Genomic DNA, 20,901 nt, shown 5'->3' on the forward strand with positions numbered 1-20,901 from the left:
GCCTTCCTCTGACACCATCTGGTATAGGGGTTCTGGATGACAGGGAGCTCAGCCCCAGTGATGTACTGGGCAATACGCACTACCCTCTGTAGCGCCTTGCGGTCGATGCCATGCAGTTGCCATGCCACACGATGATGCAGCCAGCCAAGATGTTCTCAATGGTGCAGCCGTAGAACTTTAAGGATCTGAGGGACCATGCCAAATCTTTTCAGCTTCCTGAGGGAGGAGAGGCGCTGTCGTTCCCTCTTCACGACTACGTTGGTGTGTGTGGACCATGCTAGATCCTTAGGGACATGGACACAGAGGAACTTGAAGCTCTCGACCCGCTCCTCAACAGCTCTGTTGATCTGAATGGGGGCGTGCTCAGCCCTCTATCCTGTAGTCCACGATCAGCTCCTTTGTCTTGCTGATGTTGAGGGAGAGGTTGTTGTCCTGGCACCACACTGCCAGGTCTCTGACCTACTCCCTATAGGCTCCCATCATCGTTGGTGATCAGGCCTACCACCGTCATGTTGTCAGCAAACTTAATGATGGTGTTGGAGTCTTGAACTGCTACGCAGTCGTGGGTGGACAAGGAGTACAGGAGGGGACTAAGCATGGCGGATGTGTTGTTGCCTACCCTCACCACCTGTTTGCGGCCTGTTAGGAAGTCCAGGATCCAGTTTCAGAGGGAGGTGATCAGTCCCAGGATCCTTAGCTTTGTGATGAACTTGGAGGGCACTATGGTGTTGAACGCTGAGCTTTAGTCAATTAACAGCATTCTTACATAGGTGTTTCTCTTGTCCAGGTGGGAAAGGGCAGTGTGGAGTACAATTGCGAGAGCTTCATCTGTGGATCCGTTTCGGTGGTATGCGAATTGGAGTAGGTCCAGGGTGTCTGGGATTATGGTGTTGATGTGAGCCATGACCAGCCTTTCAAAGCATTTTATGGCTACAGATGTGAGTACATCGGCGTGATAGTCATTTAGACAGGTTTCCTTGGTGTTCTTCGGCACAGGCACTATGGTGGTCTGCTTTAAACATGTAGGTACTACAGACTGGGTCAGGGAGAGATTGAAAATGTCAGTGAAGACGCTCTGAGTACGTGTCCTGGTTATCAGTCTGTCCCTGGGCATTGTGACGTTAACCTGTTTTAATGGTCTTACTCACATCGGCTACGGAGAACTTGATCACACAGTCGTCTGACAGCTGGTGCTCTCAATTGGTTTAGTGTTGCTTGCCTCGACGTGAGCATAGAAGGCATTTAGCTTGTCTGGTAGGCTCACGTCTCTGGGCAGCTCGTGGCTGGCTTTCCCTTTTGAAATCTGTGATAGTTTGCAAGGCCTGCCACATCTGACAAGTGTCAGATGTATTAGGATTTGATCTTAGTCCTGTATTGAAGCTTCGCCTGTTTGATGGTTCGTCAGAGGTCGTAGCGAGATTAATTATAAGCATCCGGATTAGTGTCCCGCTCCTTGAAAGCGGCATCTCTAGCCTTTTAGCACAGTACGAATGTTGCCTGTAATCCATGGCTTCTGGCTCGGATATGTACGTACGGTCACTTTAGGGACGATGTCGTCGATGCACTTATTAGTGAAGACTGATGTGGTTAACTCCTCAATGCCATCAGATGAATCCTGGTGCTAGTGAAACAGTCCTGTAGTTTAGCATCCGCTCCATCGGATCACTTCCATATTGAGCATGTCACTGGTACTTCCTGTTTTTTAATTTTAGTTTCTTGTAACCAGGAATCAGGGTGATAGCGTTATGGTCAGATTTGCCAAATGGAAGACAAGGGAGAGCTTTGTATGTGTTTTTGTCTGTTGAGTAAAGGTGACCTACAAGTTTTTTTTTAAATTGTATTATTATGTTATTTTTTCCCACCTCTAGTTACACAGCTGACATGCTGGTAGAAATGAGGTAAGACAGATTTCAGTTTTCATGCATTAAAATCACCGGCCACCAAGAGTGCCGCCTTTTGGATGAGTAGTTTCTTGTTTGCTTATTGCCCTATACAGCTCGTTGAGTGCGTCAACATCGGTTTGTGGTGGTAAATAGACAGCTACGAAAAATATATATAAACTCTCTTGGTAAATAGTGTGGTCCACAGCTTATGAAGACCATGCCTCAGGACTACCTGGCATGATGACTCCTTGCTGTCCCCAGTCCACCTGGCCGTGCTGCTGCTCCAGTTTCAACTGTTCTGCCTGCGGCTATGGAACCCTGACCTGTTCGCCGGACGTGCTACCTGTCCCAGACCTGCTGTTTTCAACTCTCTAGAGACAGCAGGAGTGGTAGAGATACTCTTAATGATCGGCTATGAAAAGCCAACTGACATTTACTCCTGTTGCACCCTCTACAACCACTGTGATTAATATTATTTGACCATGCTGGTCATTTATGAACATTTGAACATCTTGGCCATGTTCTGTTATCTCCACCTGGCACAGCCAGAAGAGGACTGGCCACCCCTCATAGACTGGTTCCTCTCTAGGTTCCTCTCTTTGGCCTTTCTAGGGAGTTTTTCCTAGCCACCGTGCTTCTACACCTGCATTGATTGCTGTTTGGGGTTTTAGGCTAGGTTTCTGTACAGGACTTTGAGATATCAGCTGATGTAAGAAGGGCTTTATAAATACATTTCATTTGATGAGGTATTCTAACTCAGGCAAGCAGAACCTCGAGACGTCCTTAATATTAGAGGTTGTGCACCAATTGTTGTTAATAAAGACACACCTCCCCCTTGAGCTTACACTGCGCCGCCGTTCAGTCCTGCTGATACATAGACAAACCATCTAGATGTATATTGTCCTTGTTCAGCCATGACACTGAGAAACGGGATACTACCTATTTTTAAAAAAAAAACGTTTTCTTCTTTCTTTGTTTTAAAGGTGTCATATCTGGAGTCTTGTTGGACATTGTGATTAGTTATCTTACACAGAAGATTCCAGGAGTGGTTAAAGCATGTCGACGGGACCGCCGAGAGCTGACGCTCATGGCGCATAAAAATAGTCTGTCCTCGGTACTACCAAAAAACTGCCTCTGAAAGCATCGTCAGCACAATAACTGTTCGTCGGGAGAAGTGTTGGCTCTGTAGCAGTGGAAAAGTGTTCTCTGGATTGATGAATCAAGCTTCACCTTATGGCAGTTCAAGGGACGAATCTGGGTTTGGAAAATGAGAACACTACCTGCCCGAATGCATAGTACCAACTGTAAAGTTTGGCAGATGAGGAATGATGGTCTGGGGCTGTTTTTTATGTTTCGGGGCTAGGCCCTTAGTTCCAGTGAAAGGAAATCAGAATACAATGACATTCTAGACGATTATGTGCTTCCTATGATTCTGTGCTTCCAACTTTGTGGCAACCAGTTTGGGGAAAGCCCTTTCCTGTTTTAGCATGACAATGCCCCTGTGCACAAAGCGAGGTCCATACAGAAATGGTTTGTCAAGATGGGTGTGGAAGAACTTGACTGCAAACAGCCCTGACCTCAACCCCATTAAACATGGGATGAATTGGAACACCGAATACAAGCCAGGCCTAATCGCCCAACATCAGTGCCCGACCTCACTAATGCTCTTGTGGCTGAATGGAAACAAGTCCCCGCAGCAATGTTCCAACATCTTGTGGAAAGCCTTCCCAGAAGAGGGAGGCTGTTATAGCAGCAAAGGGGGGACCAACTCCATATTAATGATGAACAGATGTCCACATACTTTTGTACTTTTTATATCCATGTACTTTAATTGTTCCAATGATGCGTTATGCACACTAAGAGATGTAGCACAGACTTCCTCGTATATACTCGCAGGGTGGTTAGTTCTCCAGTAGCCTACTCGAGTGCAATCAATGACAACCCTTAAACTATGACGTTTCATTGTTCAGACCCCGATAAGCCATATATAATGCAATCAGTCAGCAGTTAGCCGACCTCAGGCTAATACTGGTTGTAGTGTTGAGGTGATAATAACTTTTATCTTTACCTTTCAACAAGAATTCTGCAAAAAGCAAAATATTGCTTTTCTTATTTACTAATTACATTGTGTGTGAGATATCTGACATGCATGCTTTTAACATCTCTAGAAAGGGTTTAGAAATCCTAAATATTTATACATTTTCTTTCAGACTCTCTCTCTTCAGAGGCAGATGATGGAGAACCTGATTATTGCCAAGGCCAGGCAAGATGCTGTATCCTTTGTTTCTGATATTTAATGTGGACTTTCAGTTGCCTGGCTACCCATAGTCCTTGCTCCAGCCAAACACTAGGCCACGGACGTTATTTTCTTCTCCGCAGTGAGTCTGGATCTGAGTACCTCCCCGACCCTTCATCGAATACGAACACATTCGGGACCGTCTGATTTGTGGGTTGCGCCGGAGCCAGAACACACGTGGGTAAAGCAGCAGTTTGACATTGTCATTGGCTTTGATACTATGACTGGTTAGAGACGATCCAATCGCTGAGGACTTTGTTTTGTACAACGCCCCTCGTCATCACAAACACGATTTCAATGATGGCAGTCTCAGACTAAAGTATGTAGCGAATGACAGAGCAGCTGAAGAATTTGGTGTGTGTTATCGACTCGTCAGGCTAGACTTTCGGGGTTAGTTTATTATTATATAAGTCTAGGGGTTATTGGGTAAGACTGTCCACTTGAGTAAGACCAGGATCCAAATGATGGTATCTTGGTTCAAGGATCCCTACGTGTGACCCGTGGAACACACATCCCAGACACCTCTTGCACTGGTGTACCGGACACCCCCGCAGACCATGCAAGGAGTAGCCTAAAGGGTTACATCATCTATTATAGTGATTGACCTATTGGTGTTTTGAAGGTAAACACCTTCTGAGATAATGAATGCTGTTGGTTGTCCATGGTGGTAGGCATATAGCTTTGGGGTGAGCTGCTAGATTATGTTTAGAGCCAGTGGACATTTGGGAAGACGTCCTTAATGTCTGTGAAGCTCCAAAGGAAGATGGAGGAAAGGAGACTGAGGCTGCAGGAGGAGGCCAACAGGTGAACATTCATCCACCTAGACAGTAGAGCTCGTTACACATCACAGTACAAGCCTCACAGTTGTATGGCCTTACAGGCTAACAGCATAAGACATGTCGGAAGTATAACTGTGTAGGGATTAGAATCAGAACAGAAAGCTGATACTTGTGTGCTTGCAGTTAAGTATAGAATTTTTCCAAACGATTTTCATTAACCACTCAATCCACCCATGAATGAAAGTCAATGAATGGTGCTTGGAGCTGAGCTCCAGTTACATCCATATATCAGATTAGTAATCTGTCTGTGCTGTATGCAGGAGGTTTGCTGCGTCTGGAACAATTAATGGAGAAGAACAGGAACAACGTGTTCTGTACACAAATATTTTGGAATATGAACAAGATCATGTGAGTTCAGAGTTCAGTAACAACTTGACAAGCCTTTGTGTTGATAAATGAACTTCAGTGTTTTCAGAGAATGATAAGGTTATTGGCTAAGTGACTGTTGTCGAGTTGTCCTCATCCTGTGTATGTGTTTGACTTACAGGACTGGCCCAAGCTTTGGAAAGCGAAACTCAAGAAAAATCCTGATGATGCCACCTTGGTCACCGGCCTTGTTTCATGTCTTCTCAGGTACTGAACACGAGGCAGAACAAGGCAGTCATATATTTTGCCAAACATAATGTTACTTAATTTCCATTTCAATAGAGGAGTAACTTGTTGTGTGCTCTGTGTATCCTAGCTGTCCCGACCACCCTGTGATTAAGCTACTGAAAAGGCTCCAGTACAGAGTTTACAACAGGCTTTATCCAATCGTGAGCAAGAGTCTACCTGCAAGTCCTGCCCTGCCCATGAAACCCTCCCGCAGCACTCAGAGCTTGTTGATCTCAGACTCTCATCAGAATGTTTCAAAATCTGGCACAGGTCACAGTCTGTCCTCCGATGCCTCTCTCAATATCTCCTCCTCCCATGACCATAATGCCAACGAGGCAGAGTTGGATAGTGATGGGCCCCATACTCAGAACAGGGAGAATTTGTTTGAGGATATGGAGCAGTTCCTGACACAGATGGACCGGGACCCCTCTCATTGGGACCCTGACATGATCTTTGAACCATCACAGTTAGATCAGGAGTTCCTCGTTCAGGACTTGGAGATGCATGCTCTCAAAAAGCACCTGAAGGCTATAGTGAAGGACATCCATATTGCCATTGGTAAACCTCACTTTGACAGGAAATGTGTTCTCTAATGGAAAATATATAGAAGAAATGATAAACATATTTGTTTGTGTTCCAGATCAACTGCTGTCTCTGTGTCTGCTCTCATTTGAGTGTCTGAACACAGCCAATTCTAAGGACCTGTGTGTGGCCAGCATAGAGGAAGCCTTCTTCACTCCCATCTGGAGCCCTCTGTTGACCCTCTTCAGGTAAAGCAGCGTCAGGTCTTAACCCCTCGTTTAGCTTTTTTACAAATTTCTAGTCTTCTAATTTACAGTCGGTGCTTATATGACTGCTTTTTATGGCCAATATACTAAAACCCAGTCCAGCACTATGTATTTTGCTGCTCTGAACACATTTACATATTTTGTGATGATGATGCTGATGATGATTGAAACCTCCTTGCATGCAGAATGAGTCGGATGCCAGGCAGTGGTCAGTAGATGGCGTCAGTAGGCTACAAGTAGAAGCTGTTCCCTCTTCTCCTATTGTTGATTTATGCTATCAGTTTAGTGAGATGATTTCTAGACCTGTTACAAGTTTGTTGTGCAACCGTTCGTTGATCTATTCAGTCTAATGTTCACTTAAAAAGTAGTTCAGTATGACAGCTGCTGTCAGTCATGTCACAAAACCTGTTGATTATACATGGGAACCCCTTGTATCTTTGTGTCCTGGACTATGCAGGAAGGTCCACAGAGAGCGGGAGCTGTCCTTTGAGTCCAGTATGAGGCTGTATCAGGACGCCTCACCTGGTGACGTTGGTGTCGCATCGAAACTGTACCCCCAAGACCATGTTGTGCTGCATGCCTACCCCTATGAATCAGCAGTGCAGGAGCTTCGCTTGCTGTGCAGAGATTGCTGTCCCCAGAAAAAGCTGGAGTGCATTGGTGAGTGAACCCCTTAACCCTCACTGGACAATGATAGTGTGGGAAGTGTTCTTCACATTGCTCATACAGGGGAAGCATTTGATCTCTACTAGCACCACTGTTTATTGTGCTGAATGAAATGGGGGGGTGGGAAATCCATGTCTCTCTGGCAAAATAACATCCAGTACACTTTATTTTAGACAGGCTGGAAGCTGAATGGACTTGTTTGGTCTAATTGTGTAATGTAATTGATGTTGTTTTCCATATCCCTATCTATTAGTCACCTTTTGTTTTTGCTTTCTGTTCTGTTGCAGTTCGGACATTGCGTCTGATCTGTGCTTGTGCTGAGGACTACTGCTGCCTTCATGAGGCGGATTCCAAAACAGCAGCCATGTGAGTCTAGTACTGCAACATTGCTTTTATGAACATGATCACGTGCTGGATCATGCTGATTTCCCTCTCAGGTCTCTCTCTCTCTTTCTCACACTGACTTGCACACGTTTCAAATAGTGTTATTTATATTTCAATGTTTTTTCCCCTCATTCTTCTGTTTGTGCTTTATAAAGACTAGGACTTACGGTACAGAATCTTTTTTTTTGGGGGGGGGGGGGTGTGTGTGTATCCTAATATAATTTAGGACCTCTTGCCTCAGTCAATGGTCGACTTGTCAGACTTCATCAGGGCTCACTAAGGCCAGACGCAGTAGGGGTCTGGCCAAGGATCACCGCCCCCTGCAGAGTGCCTCATCCTGGCCGACCCTCAAAGTGGGTCGCCTTGTCTGGAACTTACCCTGGCAGGTCCCAGCTGGCATAGGAGCCGTGGGAGGGAAAGCAGCTCTACTGAGTAGCAGAAAGAGCTATAGATCAGAGACCATCTGAAGGGAATACAGAGCGTAGACGCTAAGGCATGCTTGAGGTTGGGGTTGGGGGCGAGTAATATAGTGAGGAAGTTTACTGGGTTGTTTGCTTGATTTAGGGGTCTGCTACTTGAGGATTTAATGAGGCTTGCCAGTGTAGGCAGGAAACTGATGAGGTAGATCACAAATATTTAAGAACCAGTCCACAAGCTACCTAAATGACACCCAGTAAACGGCTGTCTGCATCGTAGCCCATTGCATGAGCTTATACAAGGCGCCTTTAAAACTAAACTGTTAGAGGATTGTGGGCTCCAATTCTATGCTCCCACGCCCAACAAAACAAATATCTGTCCCTCTCATTTTCTCTGTCTCATATTAATGTTTTAGGGGCATTCAGAGAAAAGCTCATGCTCTGTATCTGTCTCCTTGTATCGATGTAGTCGGAGCTGAATTCCACAAAGCCTGGTCTCTGCTCCACTCTGTTGGTGGAGTTCATCAGGAACTTCCTTCAGCATGGAGTGGAGTTTAGTCAGCTAGGTCTCGTCAAGATATTTTGGGGTGTGTGGTGTGATTGGTTTTGAACATGGCATACTGTTTCCAACAGTTTCCATTTTAGGGGGTAATATCTTTTCTCCATTGCTTGTTAATGTTCAGTGTGTTTCACTTTAAGAAAAATGTTGCCCACACTATTGAAAGAAGTGCTTCCTATTCTGAGGAGTCGGTTTGGGACTGTAGAATGAATGGCTTCAATGTGACCATTATTCTCACTAATTACTTTCTATTGTGTTCACATGAAAGTATGAATGCAGTACGCATGTGTGAACATTATCAATCAATTTTTTCTTGTCACCTTAGTTTCCTTTTTACATACATACATACACACACACACAGTCTGCAGCCAACTTCCTCATTCATTGTTCGTCTCATTCTTTCATTTTGTCCTCTCTATCCTCTTTTGTCTGAACCAACTCCCATTTCAATTAATTTTTTTCCCTCACACTCCTCTACATATCTCTTCACTTTGTCTTTTTCAATATCTAAATGTTTTTCTAAGATTTTTCAGGACACTAATGTCTTTTTAAATATGTCAACTTTGTCTATGACTGGTTGCATTATGACGCTTCATGTTTGACCCTGAATTTGATATTTATGCTAAAACTGGAATTTATAGACACTAATTTGAAGGTTCTAGCAATGTATGTGTCTCTGCGTATTTACAGTTAAGGAGGGTGTGATTTAAAAAAAAATTATCATTATTATTTTGGGTTTTGATTATGGGTGTGAAGTGTGAGCCCTTGCTCTCTGGGGTTATATGACACGGTCCACACCTCTTTAACTTGCATGCCAGGGATTTGGTTACCTCTGGCTGGGTCAGTAAGGGGACAGTCATCCACCTTCTCACGCAAAGAAGTCTGTGATTGCGGTTGATGGGTGATTTAATAAGAGTCACTGGACCAGTGGAGATATTATCATTTGTGAAAATGTGTACCACAACAGATTATATATATTTTTTAACAATTGAATTCTAACACAACCATTTCAAATATTATTTGATTTAATTTCTTCTCTGTTTCTTTGTTAGTGGGGCAGATGACTTGTTGCCCATCCTCTCCTATGTGGCTCTGCACTGTGAGCTGCCTCAGCTGGTGTCAGAGTGTGCTGCCCTGGAGGAGTTCATTCATGAAGGGTAGGTCTCCAACTTACATACACACTTTTAAAGTTCACCTCACAGAAAACATGTCCCTAACTCCATTGTACCTCTCCCCCTCCAATCTCAACTCTGGAGACTGTCAACCTCTGGCTTAGTCTGTATCAGTTTCCCTTTGCGTGTCAGCTCAGACCACACCCGAGAGCTCTATTTATCTTAGTAAAAACAGGCTTTAATAGGCTGGTTAGATTGGCAGTGATAAAGGAATGTGGGGATATTCTGGTTTGGTTTTCCTTTCCAATAAAAAATACAAATAAAAGCCTACTTGATGTTTATACAGCTCAGTGGTTTGGAAGAGCAGAGTGTAGGGAAGGCTGGGCTCACTGGGTCCAAGGCCCTACAGAGGCGGGCCCCCCATGTCGGAATTATTGCTGTGATTTCCAGAATGACACGTCAAAAAGTAAAGAGGATGGGGTGATGTTATTTACATGCCTGTAAAAGCACGCGCCCCCGGCCCACCCCCATCATAGAAGCTTATGGATAGATATCTTTCGATCTCTCTTTCTCTCACTCTCACACACACAGCCCTGGCATGAGTTGCTCTCGTGTCTTGGTCTCATTAGCTTAAGGTCACCCAGAGTTGACTTGAGGCCCAGGCCTTTCACTGCTCCCTTATGAAAACCTCCACCCTGCTTACTGTCCTGCCTTTTTATCCTCCCCACAAATCTGCTCTTCCCTCCCCCTTTTATATACAGATGGGCCAGGAAAAAAACACTTGTTTTACTGGACCATTTGCCTTGTTTAGTCATGGAGAATGGCCTGATATGAGGAGGGAAGTTGTTGCATAAAACCATCTTTATGGTAATCCTCAGAAGGAAATGATGTGAGCGTTGATTTGTTGTTAAGGGCAAAATGAATAACATATCAGGTGTTGGTATTCAATCACTCAATCTACAATGATGATGAGGTTACAGTGGGGCAAAAAAGTATTTAGTCAGCCACCAATTGTGCATGTTCTCCCACTTAAAAAGATGAGAGGCGTGTAATTTTCATCATAGGTACACTTCAACTATGATAGACAAAATGAGAAAAAAAATCCAGAAAATCACATTGTAGGATTTTTAATGAATTTATTTGCAAATTATGGTGGAAAACAAGTATTTGGTCAATAACAAAAGTTTATCTCAATACTTTGTTATAAACCCTTTGTTGGCAATGACAGAGGTCAAACGTTTTCTGTAAGTCTTCACAAGGTTTTCACACACTGTTGCTGGTCTTTTGGCCCGTTCCTCCATGCAGATCTCCTCTAGAGCAGTGATGTTTTTTGGGCTGTTGCTGGGCAACACGGACTTTCAACTCCCTCCAAGGATTTTCTATGGGGTTGAGATCTGGAGACTGGCTAGGCCACTCCAGGACCTTGAAATGCTTCTTACGAAGTCACTCCTTTGTTGCCCGGGCGGTGTGTTTGGGATCATTGTCATGCTGAAAGACCCAGCCACTTTTCATCTTCAATGCCCTTGCTGATGGAAGGAGGTTTTCACTCAAAATCTCACGATACATGGCCCCATTCATTCTTTCCTTTACACGGATCAGTCGTCCTGGTCCCTTTGTAGAAAAACAGCCCCAAAGCATGATGTTTCCACCCCCATGCTTCACAGTAGGTATGGTGTTCTTTGGATGCAACTCAGCATTCTTTGTCCTCCAAACATGACGAGTTGAGTTTTTACCAAAAAGTTCTATTTTGGTTTCATCTGACCATATGACATTCTCCCAATCTTCTTCTGGATAATCCAAATGCTCTCTAGCAAACTTCAGACGGGCCTGGACATGTACTGGCTTAAGCAGGGGGACACATCTGGCACTGCAGGATTTGAGTCCCTGGCGGCGTAGTGTGTTACTGATGGTAGGCTTTGTTACTTTGGTCCCAGCTCTCTGCAGGTCATTCACTAGGTCCCCCCGTGTGGTTCTGGAATTTCTGCTCACCGTTCTTGTGATAATTTTGACCCCACGGGGTGAGATCTTGCGTGGAGCCCCAGATCGAGGGAGATTATCAGTGGTCTTGTATGTCTTCCATTTCCTAATAATTGCTCCCACAGTTGATTTCTTCAAACCAAGCTGCTTACCTATTGCAGATTCAGTCTTCCCAGCCTGGTGCAGGTCTACAATTTTGTTTCTGGTGTCCTTTGACAGCTCTTTGGTCTTGGCCATAGTGGAGTTTGGAGTGTGACTGTTTGAGGTTGTGGACAGGTGTCTTTTATACTGATAACAAGTTCAAAGAGGTGCCATTAATACAGGTAATGAGTGGAGGACAGAGGAGCCTCTTAAAGAAGAAGTTACAGGTCTGTGAGAGACCAAATACTTATTTTCCACCATAATTTGCAAATAAATTCATAAATTCATGATTTTCTGGATTTTTTTCTCATTTTGTCTGCCATAGATGAAGTGTATATGTGATGAAAATTACAGGCCTCATCTTTTTAAGTGGGAGAACTTGTACAATTGGTTGACTAAATACTTTTTTGCCCCACTGTATGTTGATTTTCTTTTATTGATCTGTCTGTAAATTGTACAACGATGGTGTAGAGAGTTCTAACAGTTCTTCTCTATCTCAGGTATCTGATTGGAGAGGAGGGCTACTGCTTGACCTCTATGCAAAGTGCTCTGCAATATGTGGAGTCATTGCACACAGGAGGTTTTCAGTTGCACAACACTAAATCGGCCTGATACAGGTAATATACCTCCAAGATGATCAACTAGAAGTGATTGAACTGATTGGGGTTGGAGGGTTCATTGTTCTCAGTATCTAGGAAGTTGGATGAGTCGTATAGTATAGCGGGCCATTGAGCAGTCTTCCGAGAGCTGGAGAATTTACACAGGGATTAATTATATATGACATCATCAAACAGTACCACCTAAACTCCCGGTGACATAATTAATCCATGCTAACTAAACATTTGACTGAAAAGTGTGCTCTGTCTGCAGAGCTGTCAGTTATGCAAGGCTGTTCAGTTATGAGAAGGACTCCTCTGTTTCACATTTCAGATGGAATAACAGATTTAGTTTAAATGTCAATCCGATCTCCTCCCAATTCATGCGTCCTAAATGGAACGGTCCGTTGTCGCCATGGATATAAAGGGGGGTGATTTGGAGTGTCCCTGTAGCCTTATTGAGTGGCCAATCAATGTTTTACAGAATTTTATCAAATAATTTTATTGGAATTTGGGGATTATTGACATTCTTAGTTCATCTCCTATTGATCTGAAAAGATTCTGTAGAACTACACACATGGGCTCTGTACTGCACTTCTACATAACATGGAGGTGCAGGCTAGTGCTGTAGTCTGATTCTCTCCCCTTCTCTCTGAAGTGTGGACTCTTTCACCCCTTATGGATGTCAGAAGGAATGGACTGGTGTAAAAGGGAAACTCCCTAGCCCATGCTTACACTAATCCAATGCTTTTAACTCCATGAGGGTGTGTAAGCAAGTGTACACTTTAGGTAGAAGGGTAAAGGATCGGAATGCAACCCTGGACCAAGTGAATAGCAACTTTTCTACACCTAAGAACATTCAACCCACGAGTTCATTGATTGAAAGGGCATCCATTAAATACAGTAACGGGACACTTGAGCACATTGTTGGTCTCACATTGTGTATCTGGGTGTTGGGTACCAATGAATTGAGTGCTTATTGTTTTCTGTTTCAGGGTGCTGCTTTGAAATGGAAACCTGTATTTCCCCTTGTTGCAGTGCTCTGGAGTGGCATTGCCTGTTAGCTGCAGACTGGACCACCATTCAACTTCATTCAGATATTCTGCGCAAGAAAGGATCCTATACCTCGGGCTTTCAAATACATTTTCTTTTTTTAAAGTGATCCCTATTGAACTGTAGTTTCTATGCAACAATGGTTCCGATGGGCTGGACATGATTTCCAAGTTCTGTTTGTGTTCAGCCAAGTGATTTGACATGGCCTGTTGACTGTTACTTGGACTAGCTGCAATGTGATATGGTCTGGATGGACTACAGCGTCTGTGGTTATGAGTCCCCTTATTTGAGGGGCATTTAGGTCAAGTGCTTGAAGCTTTGTCATAAGTCACTGAAGTCTGGAAAATATTTTATTGCTATTGTCCAATATTGCTAATTTTTATTGCTTTCGTTTATGAACTGACCCTGTCATTTAATTCGGTTCATGTCTGAAAAAGAACTATTTACCACCATAGAGCAAAATGTGTGTTTTTGAAACTCTAAAAAAGCATGGATTGATAAATGATTGTGTAGATGCTGACAGTATATTATGATAAATGATTCTTATTTTAGGAGAGGTGGAAATGAAGACCCGTAGTATGCCTTTAGATGTATTTAGATTCTAGTTTCATTTGAATCCTTGCATTCAGGAGATGTTTTAGGATCATTCTAAAGAGAAGACCTAGGTTGGTATTTATTGTGCTACCTGGGAATGTGTGTGCGATAATGTGTGTGATCAATTCCTCTGTGTAAAAGTACATGCAAAATTGAGATACGGGGCCCCCATGTGACCATGATTAAAACAAATTTACTGTTGAAATTAGTTGGTAATAACTTGTTGGCAGATATTTAGAAGTAATCTTTTGTATTTTGTGTACTTGGGTGGATGGTGTTATAGAGAGGATTCACAAGGGGGGGGGGGGTATTTGCTCTTAAGGAGCATCTTAGAACAGAAATTGGTAATACTTACATTTTAATTTAATTATAACTTTTGCACTTTAGGTTTGTCCCACTTCTGAAATCCCCATCACAAAATCACTGTAAAAGTGTGCGAGCAAGCAGATAACATGTTAAGATATGAAAGGCATTTTGACATGTTTTCACAACAATAGTGTTTTATACTTACAGAATTTAACATGAATTTATCATGAACTGGTGTTATTACAGTATAAAGTTGAGGCATGTTAATTAAAGAGTTTTATCAAATTTTATTTGTCACATGTGCCGACTACAACAGGTGTGGATCTTACCGTGAAATGCTTACTTAAAAGCCCGTACCGAATCAATGTACAGGGTAGTCAAGGTAATTTGTACACGGAGGTAGGGGTAAAGTGACTACACATGGATGATAAACATCGAGTAGCAGCAGTGTAAAAACAGGGGGGGGGGGTCAATGTAAATAGTCTGGGTGGCCGTTTGATTAATTGTTCAGCAGTCTTATGGCTTGGGGGTAGAAGCTGTTAAGGAGCCTTTTAGACCTAGACTTGGCGCTCCAGTACCGTTTGCCGTGCAGTAGCAGAGGGAACTGTCTATTTCTTGGGTGACTGGCGTCTTTGACAATTTTTTGGGGGCCTTCCTCTGACACCGCCTAGTATATAGATCCTGGATGGCAGGAAGCTTAGCCCCAGTGATGTTACATTCCCCAGTTTCTGTGTTTTGGGTTTATGTATGTGTGTATTTCAGGAAATGGCTTCCTGAAGTCCAAAGCAGCTGATTGGTCGGCCCCATTTCAGATTGGAGCTCTGACCCCGCCCTCTCGTCAGGAGATACAGCTGTCGGCAATTACAAACTCCTTCCCCAGCTGGATAAAAGCCAGTGTTCCTTTGTTAGGAGAGAGAGCTTCTTGTTATGTCTTGTTGTTGGTCTGTATAATTGTTGTGAAGTATTTTGTAGCTGGTCCTGCAGACGTATGTGCATATCAAAAGGACTTTTGATTATTGAAATTGTTCACTTTACGTTAGTAATTATTCTATTTTTGTTCCCAGGGGGGAAGGGGAAGGCTCCTTGGGAATACATATTCCCGTAGTATTTACTATGTCTACGCACACTAGGTAAGACCTGGGTGGACCGTCCCCTGTATTGGCGTGCTAAGATGGGTAGGAGAGGGGGCTCTTTAACTTTTTACTTTGTTTTGGTTCCGTCCAGCCCCTTTTCCCCTCAAATTAAAGTGTGAAGGAAATAAATTCCCTGTTAACGGTAAAATTCTCTACCTATGTCATCCTTACCCGCACCTGCAATCCCATACCTCTTTCACTCCACGGGGAGTTGAGTGTAGCAGGGTGTTGCGTTCCCTTCTCCAAGAGTGGTGCGTAACAACAGATGTATAGAAACATTTCATAATGTTTAGAAATAGAATCCAGTTGTCTGGATATTTGGATTCTATTTCTATCTGTTTTATAGTGTCTAGGGGACATGTGCTGAGAGGTGACTAGTTTGTTTCTACCAGGCTCTAACAGTCACTCACAGCACTGGAGATAAAGGCAATGGTCACTTTCCAGGCTGACTACATTGCAGACCCATGCTAGATCTCACAACAACTGGATAGGTGTTTAACATATCTGCAAACCACATATGATATTGCAATCTGATGCCCAACTCCACAGTTGATGACGAAGCACGCAACCATTGGTTGATGCAACATCTGCGATGTAGTCTTTTGCCTCTTCTCTGCACATCTACACTGCATGAACAAAAATATGTGGAATCCTGCTTGTCGAACATCTCATTCCAAAATCATGGGCATGAGTTGGTACCCCCTTTTCTTGGAAGGCTTTCCACTAGATGTTGGAACATTGCTGCGGGGACTTGCTTCCATTCAGCCATGCGCATTAGTGAGGTCGGGTCCTGATGTTGGGAGATTATGCCTGGTTTGCAGTCGCTGTTCCAATTCATCCCAAAGGTGTTTGATGGGGTTGAGGTCAGGGCTCTGTGCAGGCCAGTCAAGTTCTTCCACACCGATCTCGACAAACTATTTCTGTATGGACCTCGCTTTGTGCACGGGGGCATTGTCCTGCTGTAACAGGAAAGGGGCCTTCCCCAAACTGTTGCTACAAAGTTGGAAGCACAGAATTGTCTAGAATGTCATTGTATGCTGTAGCATTAAGATTTCCCAGGCCCTAGCCTTTCTCAGGCCCTAGCCTGAACCATGAAAAACAGCCCCAGATGTGTGTACATACAGTTGAAGTCGGAGGTTTACATACACCTTAGCCAAATGCATTTAAACTCAGTTTTTCACAATTCCTTACATTTAATCCTAGTAAATATTCCCTGTCTTAGGTCAGCTTGGATCATCACTTTATTTTAAGAATGTGAAATGTCAGAATAATTAGTAGAGTGATTTATTTCAGCTTTTATTTCTTTCATCACATTCCCACTGGGTCAGAAGTTAACATCCTCATTTAGTATTTGGTAGCATTGCCTTTAAATTGTTTAACCTTGGTCAAACGTTTCGGATAGCCTTCTGCAAGCTTCCCACAATAAGTTGGGTGAATTTTGGCCCATTCCTCCTGACAGAGCTGGTGTAACTGGGTCAGGTTTGTAGGCCTCCTTGCTCGCACACGCTTTTTCAGTTCTGCCCACAAATGTTCTATGGGATTGAGGTCAGGGCTTTGTGTTTGGCACTCCAATACCTTGACTTTGTTGTCCTTAAGCCATTTTGCCACAACTTTGGAAGTATGCTTGGGGTCATTGTTCATTTGGAAGACCCATTTGCGACCAAGCTTTAACTTTCTGACTGATGTCTTGATGTTGCTTCAATATATCCACAATTCCCTTCCTCGTGATGCCATCTATTTTGTGAAGTGCACCAGTCCCTCCTGCAGAAAAGCACCCCCACAACATGATGCTGCCACCCCCGTGCTTCACGGTTGGGATGGTGTTCTTCGGCTTGCAAGCCTACCCCTTTTTCCTCCAAACATAACGATGGTCATTATGGCCAAACAGTTCTATTTTTGTTTCATCAGACCAGAGGACATTTCTCCAAAAAGTACAATCTTTGTCCCCATGTGCAGTTGCAAACCATAGTCTGGCTTTTTTATGGCGGTTTTGGAGCAGTGGCTTCTTCCTTGCTGAGCGACCTTTCAGGTTATTTCGATATAGGACTCGTTTTACTGTGGACATAGATGCTTTTGTAGCACCAAAGTATGCTCATCTCTAGGAGACCGAACACGTCTCCTTCCTGAGCATGTATGATGGCTGCGTGGTCCCATGGTGTTTATACTTGCGTACTATTGTTTGTACAGATGAACGTGGTACCTTCAGGCATTTGGAAATTGCTCCCAAGGATGAGCCAGACTTGTGAAGGTCTATTTTTTTTTTTCCTGAGGTCTTGGCTGATTTCTTTTGATTTTCCTGTGATGTCAAGCAAAGAGGCACTGAGTTTGAAGGTAAGCCTTGAAATATATCCACAGGTACACCTCCAATTGACTCAAATGATGTCAATTAGCCTATCAGAAGCTTCTAAAGCCATGACATAATTTTCTGGAATTTTCCAAGCTTTTTAAAGGCACAGTCAATTTAGTGTATGTTAACTTCTGACCCACTGGAATTGTGATACAGTGAAATAATGTCTGTAAACAATTGTTGGAAAAATTACTTGTCATGCAGACTTGCCAAAACTATTGTTTGCTAACAATACATATGTGGAGAGGTTGAAAAACAAGTTTTAATGACTCCAATCTAAGTGTATGGAAACTTCTGACTTCAACTGTGTGTGTGTGTGTGTGTGTGTGTGTGTGTGTGTGTGTACACACACACATACATACAGTGGGGCAAAAAAGTATTTAGTCAGCCACCAATTGTGCAAGTTCTCCCACTTAAAAAGATGAGAGGCCTGTAATTTATCTTAGGTACACTTCAACTATGACAGACAAAATGAGAAAGAAAATCCAGAAAATCACATTGTAGGATTTTTTTTATGAATTTATTTTCAAATTATGGTGGAAAATAATTATTTGGTCAATAACAAAAGTTTATCTCAATACTTTGTCATTGCCAACAAAGGGTATATAACAGAGGTCAAACATTTTCTGTAAGTCTTCACAAGGTTTTCACACACTGTTGCTGGTATTTTGGCCCATTCCTCCATGCAGATCTCCTCTAGAGCAGTGACGTTTTGGGGCTGTTGCTGGGCAACACGGACTTTCAACTCCCTCCAAAGATTTTCTATGGGGTTGAGATCTGGAGACTGGCTAGGCCACTCCAGGACCTTGAAATGCTTCTTACGAAGCCACTCCTTCGTTGCCTGGGCGGTGTTTTTGGGATCATTGTCATGCTGAAAGACCCAGCCACGTTCCATCTTCAATGCCCTTGCTGATGGAAGGAGGTTTTCACTCAAAATCTCACGATACATGGCCCCATTCGTTTTTTCCTTTACACGGATCAGTCGTCCTGGTCCCTTTGCAGAAAAACAGCCCCAAAGCATGATGTTTCCACCCCCATGCTTCACAGTAGGTATGGTGTTCTTTGGATGCAACTCAGCATTCTTTGTCCTCCAAACACGACGAGTTGAGTTTTCACCAAAAAGTTATATTTTGGTTTCATCTGACCATATGACATTCTCCCAATCTTCTTCTGGATAATCCAAATGCTCTCTAGCAAACTTCAGATGGGCCTGGACATGTACTGGCTTAAGCAGGGGGACACGTCTGGCACTGCAGGATTTGAGTCCCTGGCGGCGTAGTGTGTTACTGATGGTAGGCTTTGTTACTTTGGTCCCAGCTCTCTGCAGGTCATTCACTAGGTCCCCCCGTGTGGTTCTGGGATTTTTTGCTCACCGTTCTTGTGATAATTTTGACCCCACAGGGTGAGATCTTGCGTAGAGCCCCAGATCGAGGGAGATTATCAGTGGTCTTGTATGTCTTCCATTTCCTAATAATTGCTCCCACAGTTGATTTCTTCAAACCAAGCTGCTTACCTATTGCAGATTCAGTCTTCCCAGCCTGGTGCAGGTCTACAATTTTGTTTCTGGTGTCCTTTGACAGCTCTTTGGTCTTGGCCATAGTGGAGTTTGGAGTGTGACTGTTTGAGGTTGTGGACAGTTGTCTTTTATACTGATAACAAGTTCAAACAGGTGCCATTAATACAGGTAACGAGTGGAGGACAGAGGAGCCTCTTAAAGAAGAAGTTACAGGTCTGTGAGAGCCAGAAATCTTGCTTGTTTGTAGGTGACCAAATACTTATTTTCCACCATAATTTGCAAATAAATTCATAAAAAATACTACAATGTGATTTTCTGGATTTTTTTTCTAATTTTGTCTGTCATAGTTGAAGTGTACCTATGATGTAAATTACAGGCCTCTCACCTTTTTAAGTGGGAGAACTTGCACAATTGGTGGCTGACTAAATACTTTTTTGCCCCACTGTATGTATGTGTATATATATATATATATATATATAATATAATATAATATAGGATTTGTCCTGGGGGGGATTTACAATTAAACAAATGTAATTTTCATCTTGTATGGTACAATTCAACATTAGAAAATTGCCTTGTTGATTTGTGTGCTGGAATATTAAGGAAAAAGGTGTTCTTATTTATCAGGATGCCTACACCTCCACTGTTACTTCAGTAGGTGGCAGCATAGGCCTCTTCAACACTGCTCCTCTCTCGGAAATTATTCAGACACCTTGGCTTTTTCCACATTTTTCCTTTACAGCCTCATTCTAAAAATGAGGAAAACAAATTACTCATCTACGCACATTGCCCCATATTGACAAAGTGACTACATTTTTAGAGTTTTTTTGCCAATTTCTTGACCCTTTGCTATGAGACTCAAATGAACTGAGGTGTTTCCTGTTGTTTCTACAACTTGATTGGAGTCCACCTGTGGTAAATTCAACCCCATAGTATTACTTACCCTTTTGCATCCCAGGATCTCTACTTGCACATCTACCACTCCAGTATTAATGCTAAATTGTAATATTTTTTTTTATTAATATTATATTTTATTTATTTATTGTCTACCTCCCTACTCTTCTACATTTCCACACACTGTACATAAATAGATTTGTCTTTTGTGTTATTGACAGTACGTTTGTTTGTGTAACTGTGTTGTTTTTGATGCACTGCTTTGCTTTATCTTGGCCAGGTCGCAGTTGTAAATGAGAACTTGTTCTCAACTGGCCTACCTGGTTAAATAAAGGTGAAATAAAATAAACATATTTATTTATTTCAATTCAATTCATGAACATGATTTGAAAAGGCACACAACTTTCTAGATAAGGTCCTACAGTTGATATGGCTTGGTTTTTGCTCTGACATGCACTGAAGTCGAAGGAATTGTCCTCAGAGCCCCGAGACAGGATTGTATTGAGGCACAGATATGCGGAAGGGTACCAAAAAACGTTCTGCAGCATTGAAGGTCCACAAGAACACAGTGGGCTCCGTCATTCTTAAATGGAAGAAGTTCGGAACCACCAAGACTTCCTAGAGCTGTCCGCGAGGGAAATCGAGGGAAAAGGACCTTGGTCAGGGAGGTGACCAAGAACCTGATGGTCACTCTGACAGAGCTCCAGAGTTCCTCTTCGGAGATGGGAGAGCCTTCCAGAAGGACAACCATCCATGCAGCACTCCACCAATCAGGCCTTTATGGTGAGGGGCCAGACAGAAACCACG

General features: G+C 43.1%; 1 protein-coding gene across 1 annotated transcript in view; it reads left to right on the top strand.

Moving 5' to 3' along the window:
* LOC109866815 (VPS9 domain-containing protein 1) overlaps positions 1 to 14,489 on the top strand; it is a 28,216-nt gene extending 13,727 nt beyond the window's left edge. Inside the window, exons 6-16 of the mRNA XM_020455662.2 lie at positions 4,094 to 4,156; positions 4,931 to 4,983; positions 5,279 to 5,366; positions 5,506 to 5,591; positions 5,701 to 6,170; positions 6,253 to 6,382; positions 6,858 to 7,060; positions 7,354 to 7,432; positions 9,478 to 9,582; positions 12,156 to 12,272; positions 13,247 to 14,489. Coding sequence (XP_020311251.1) covers positions 4,094 to 4,156; positions 4,931 to 4,983; positions 5,279 to 5,366; positions 5,506 to 5,591; positions 5,701 to 6,170; positions 6,253 to 6,382; positions 6,858 to 7,060; positions 7,354 to 7,432; positions 9,478 to 9,582; positions 12,156 to 12,267 — 1,389 coding nt within the window. The 3' untranslated portion in view covers positions 12,268 to 12,272; positions 13,247 to 14,489. The remainder of the gene's footprint in view (positions 1 to 4,093; positions 4,157 to 4,930; positions 4,984 to 5,278; positions 5,367 to 5,505; positions 5,592 to 5,700; positions 6,171 to 6,252; positions 6,383 to 6,857; positions 7,061 to 7,353; positions 7,433 to 9,477; positions 9,583 to 12,155; positions 12,273 to 13,246) is intronic.
* Positions 14,490 to 20,901: the final 6,412 nt, after the last annotated feature.

This window comes from Oncorhynchus kisutch, linkage group LG22, assembly GCF_002021735.2.
Source record: "Oncorhynchus kisutch isolate 150728-3 linkage group LG22, Okis_V2, whole genome shotgun sequence".
Lineage (NCBI taxonomy): Eukaryota > Metazoa > Chordata > Actinopteri > Salmoniformes > Salmonidae > Oncorhynchus > Oncorhynchus kisutch.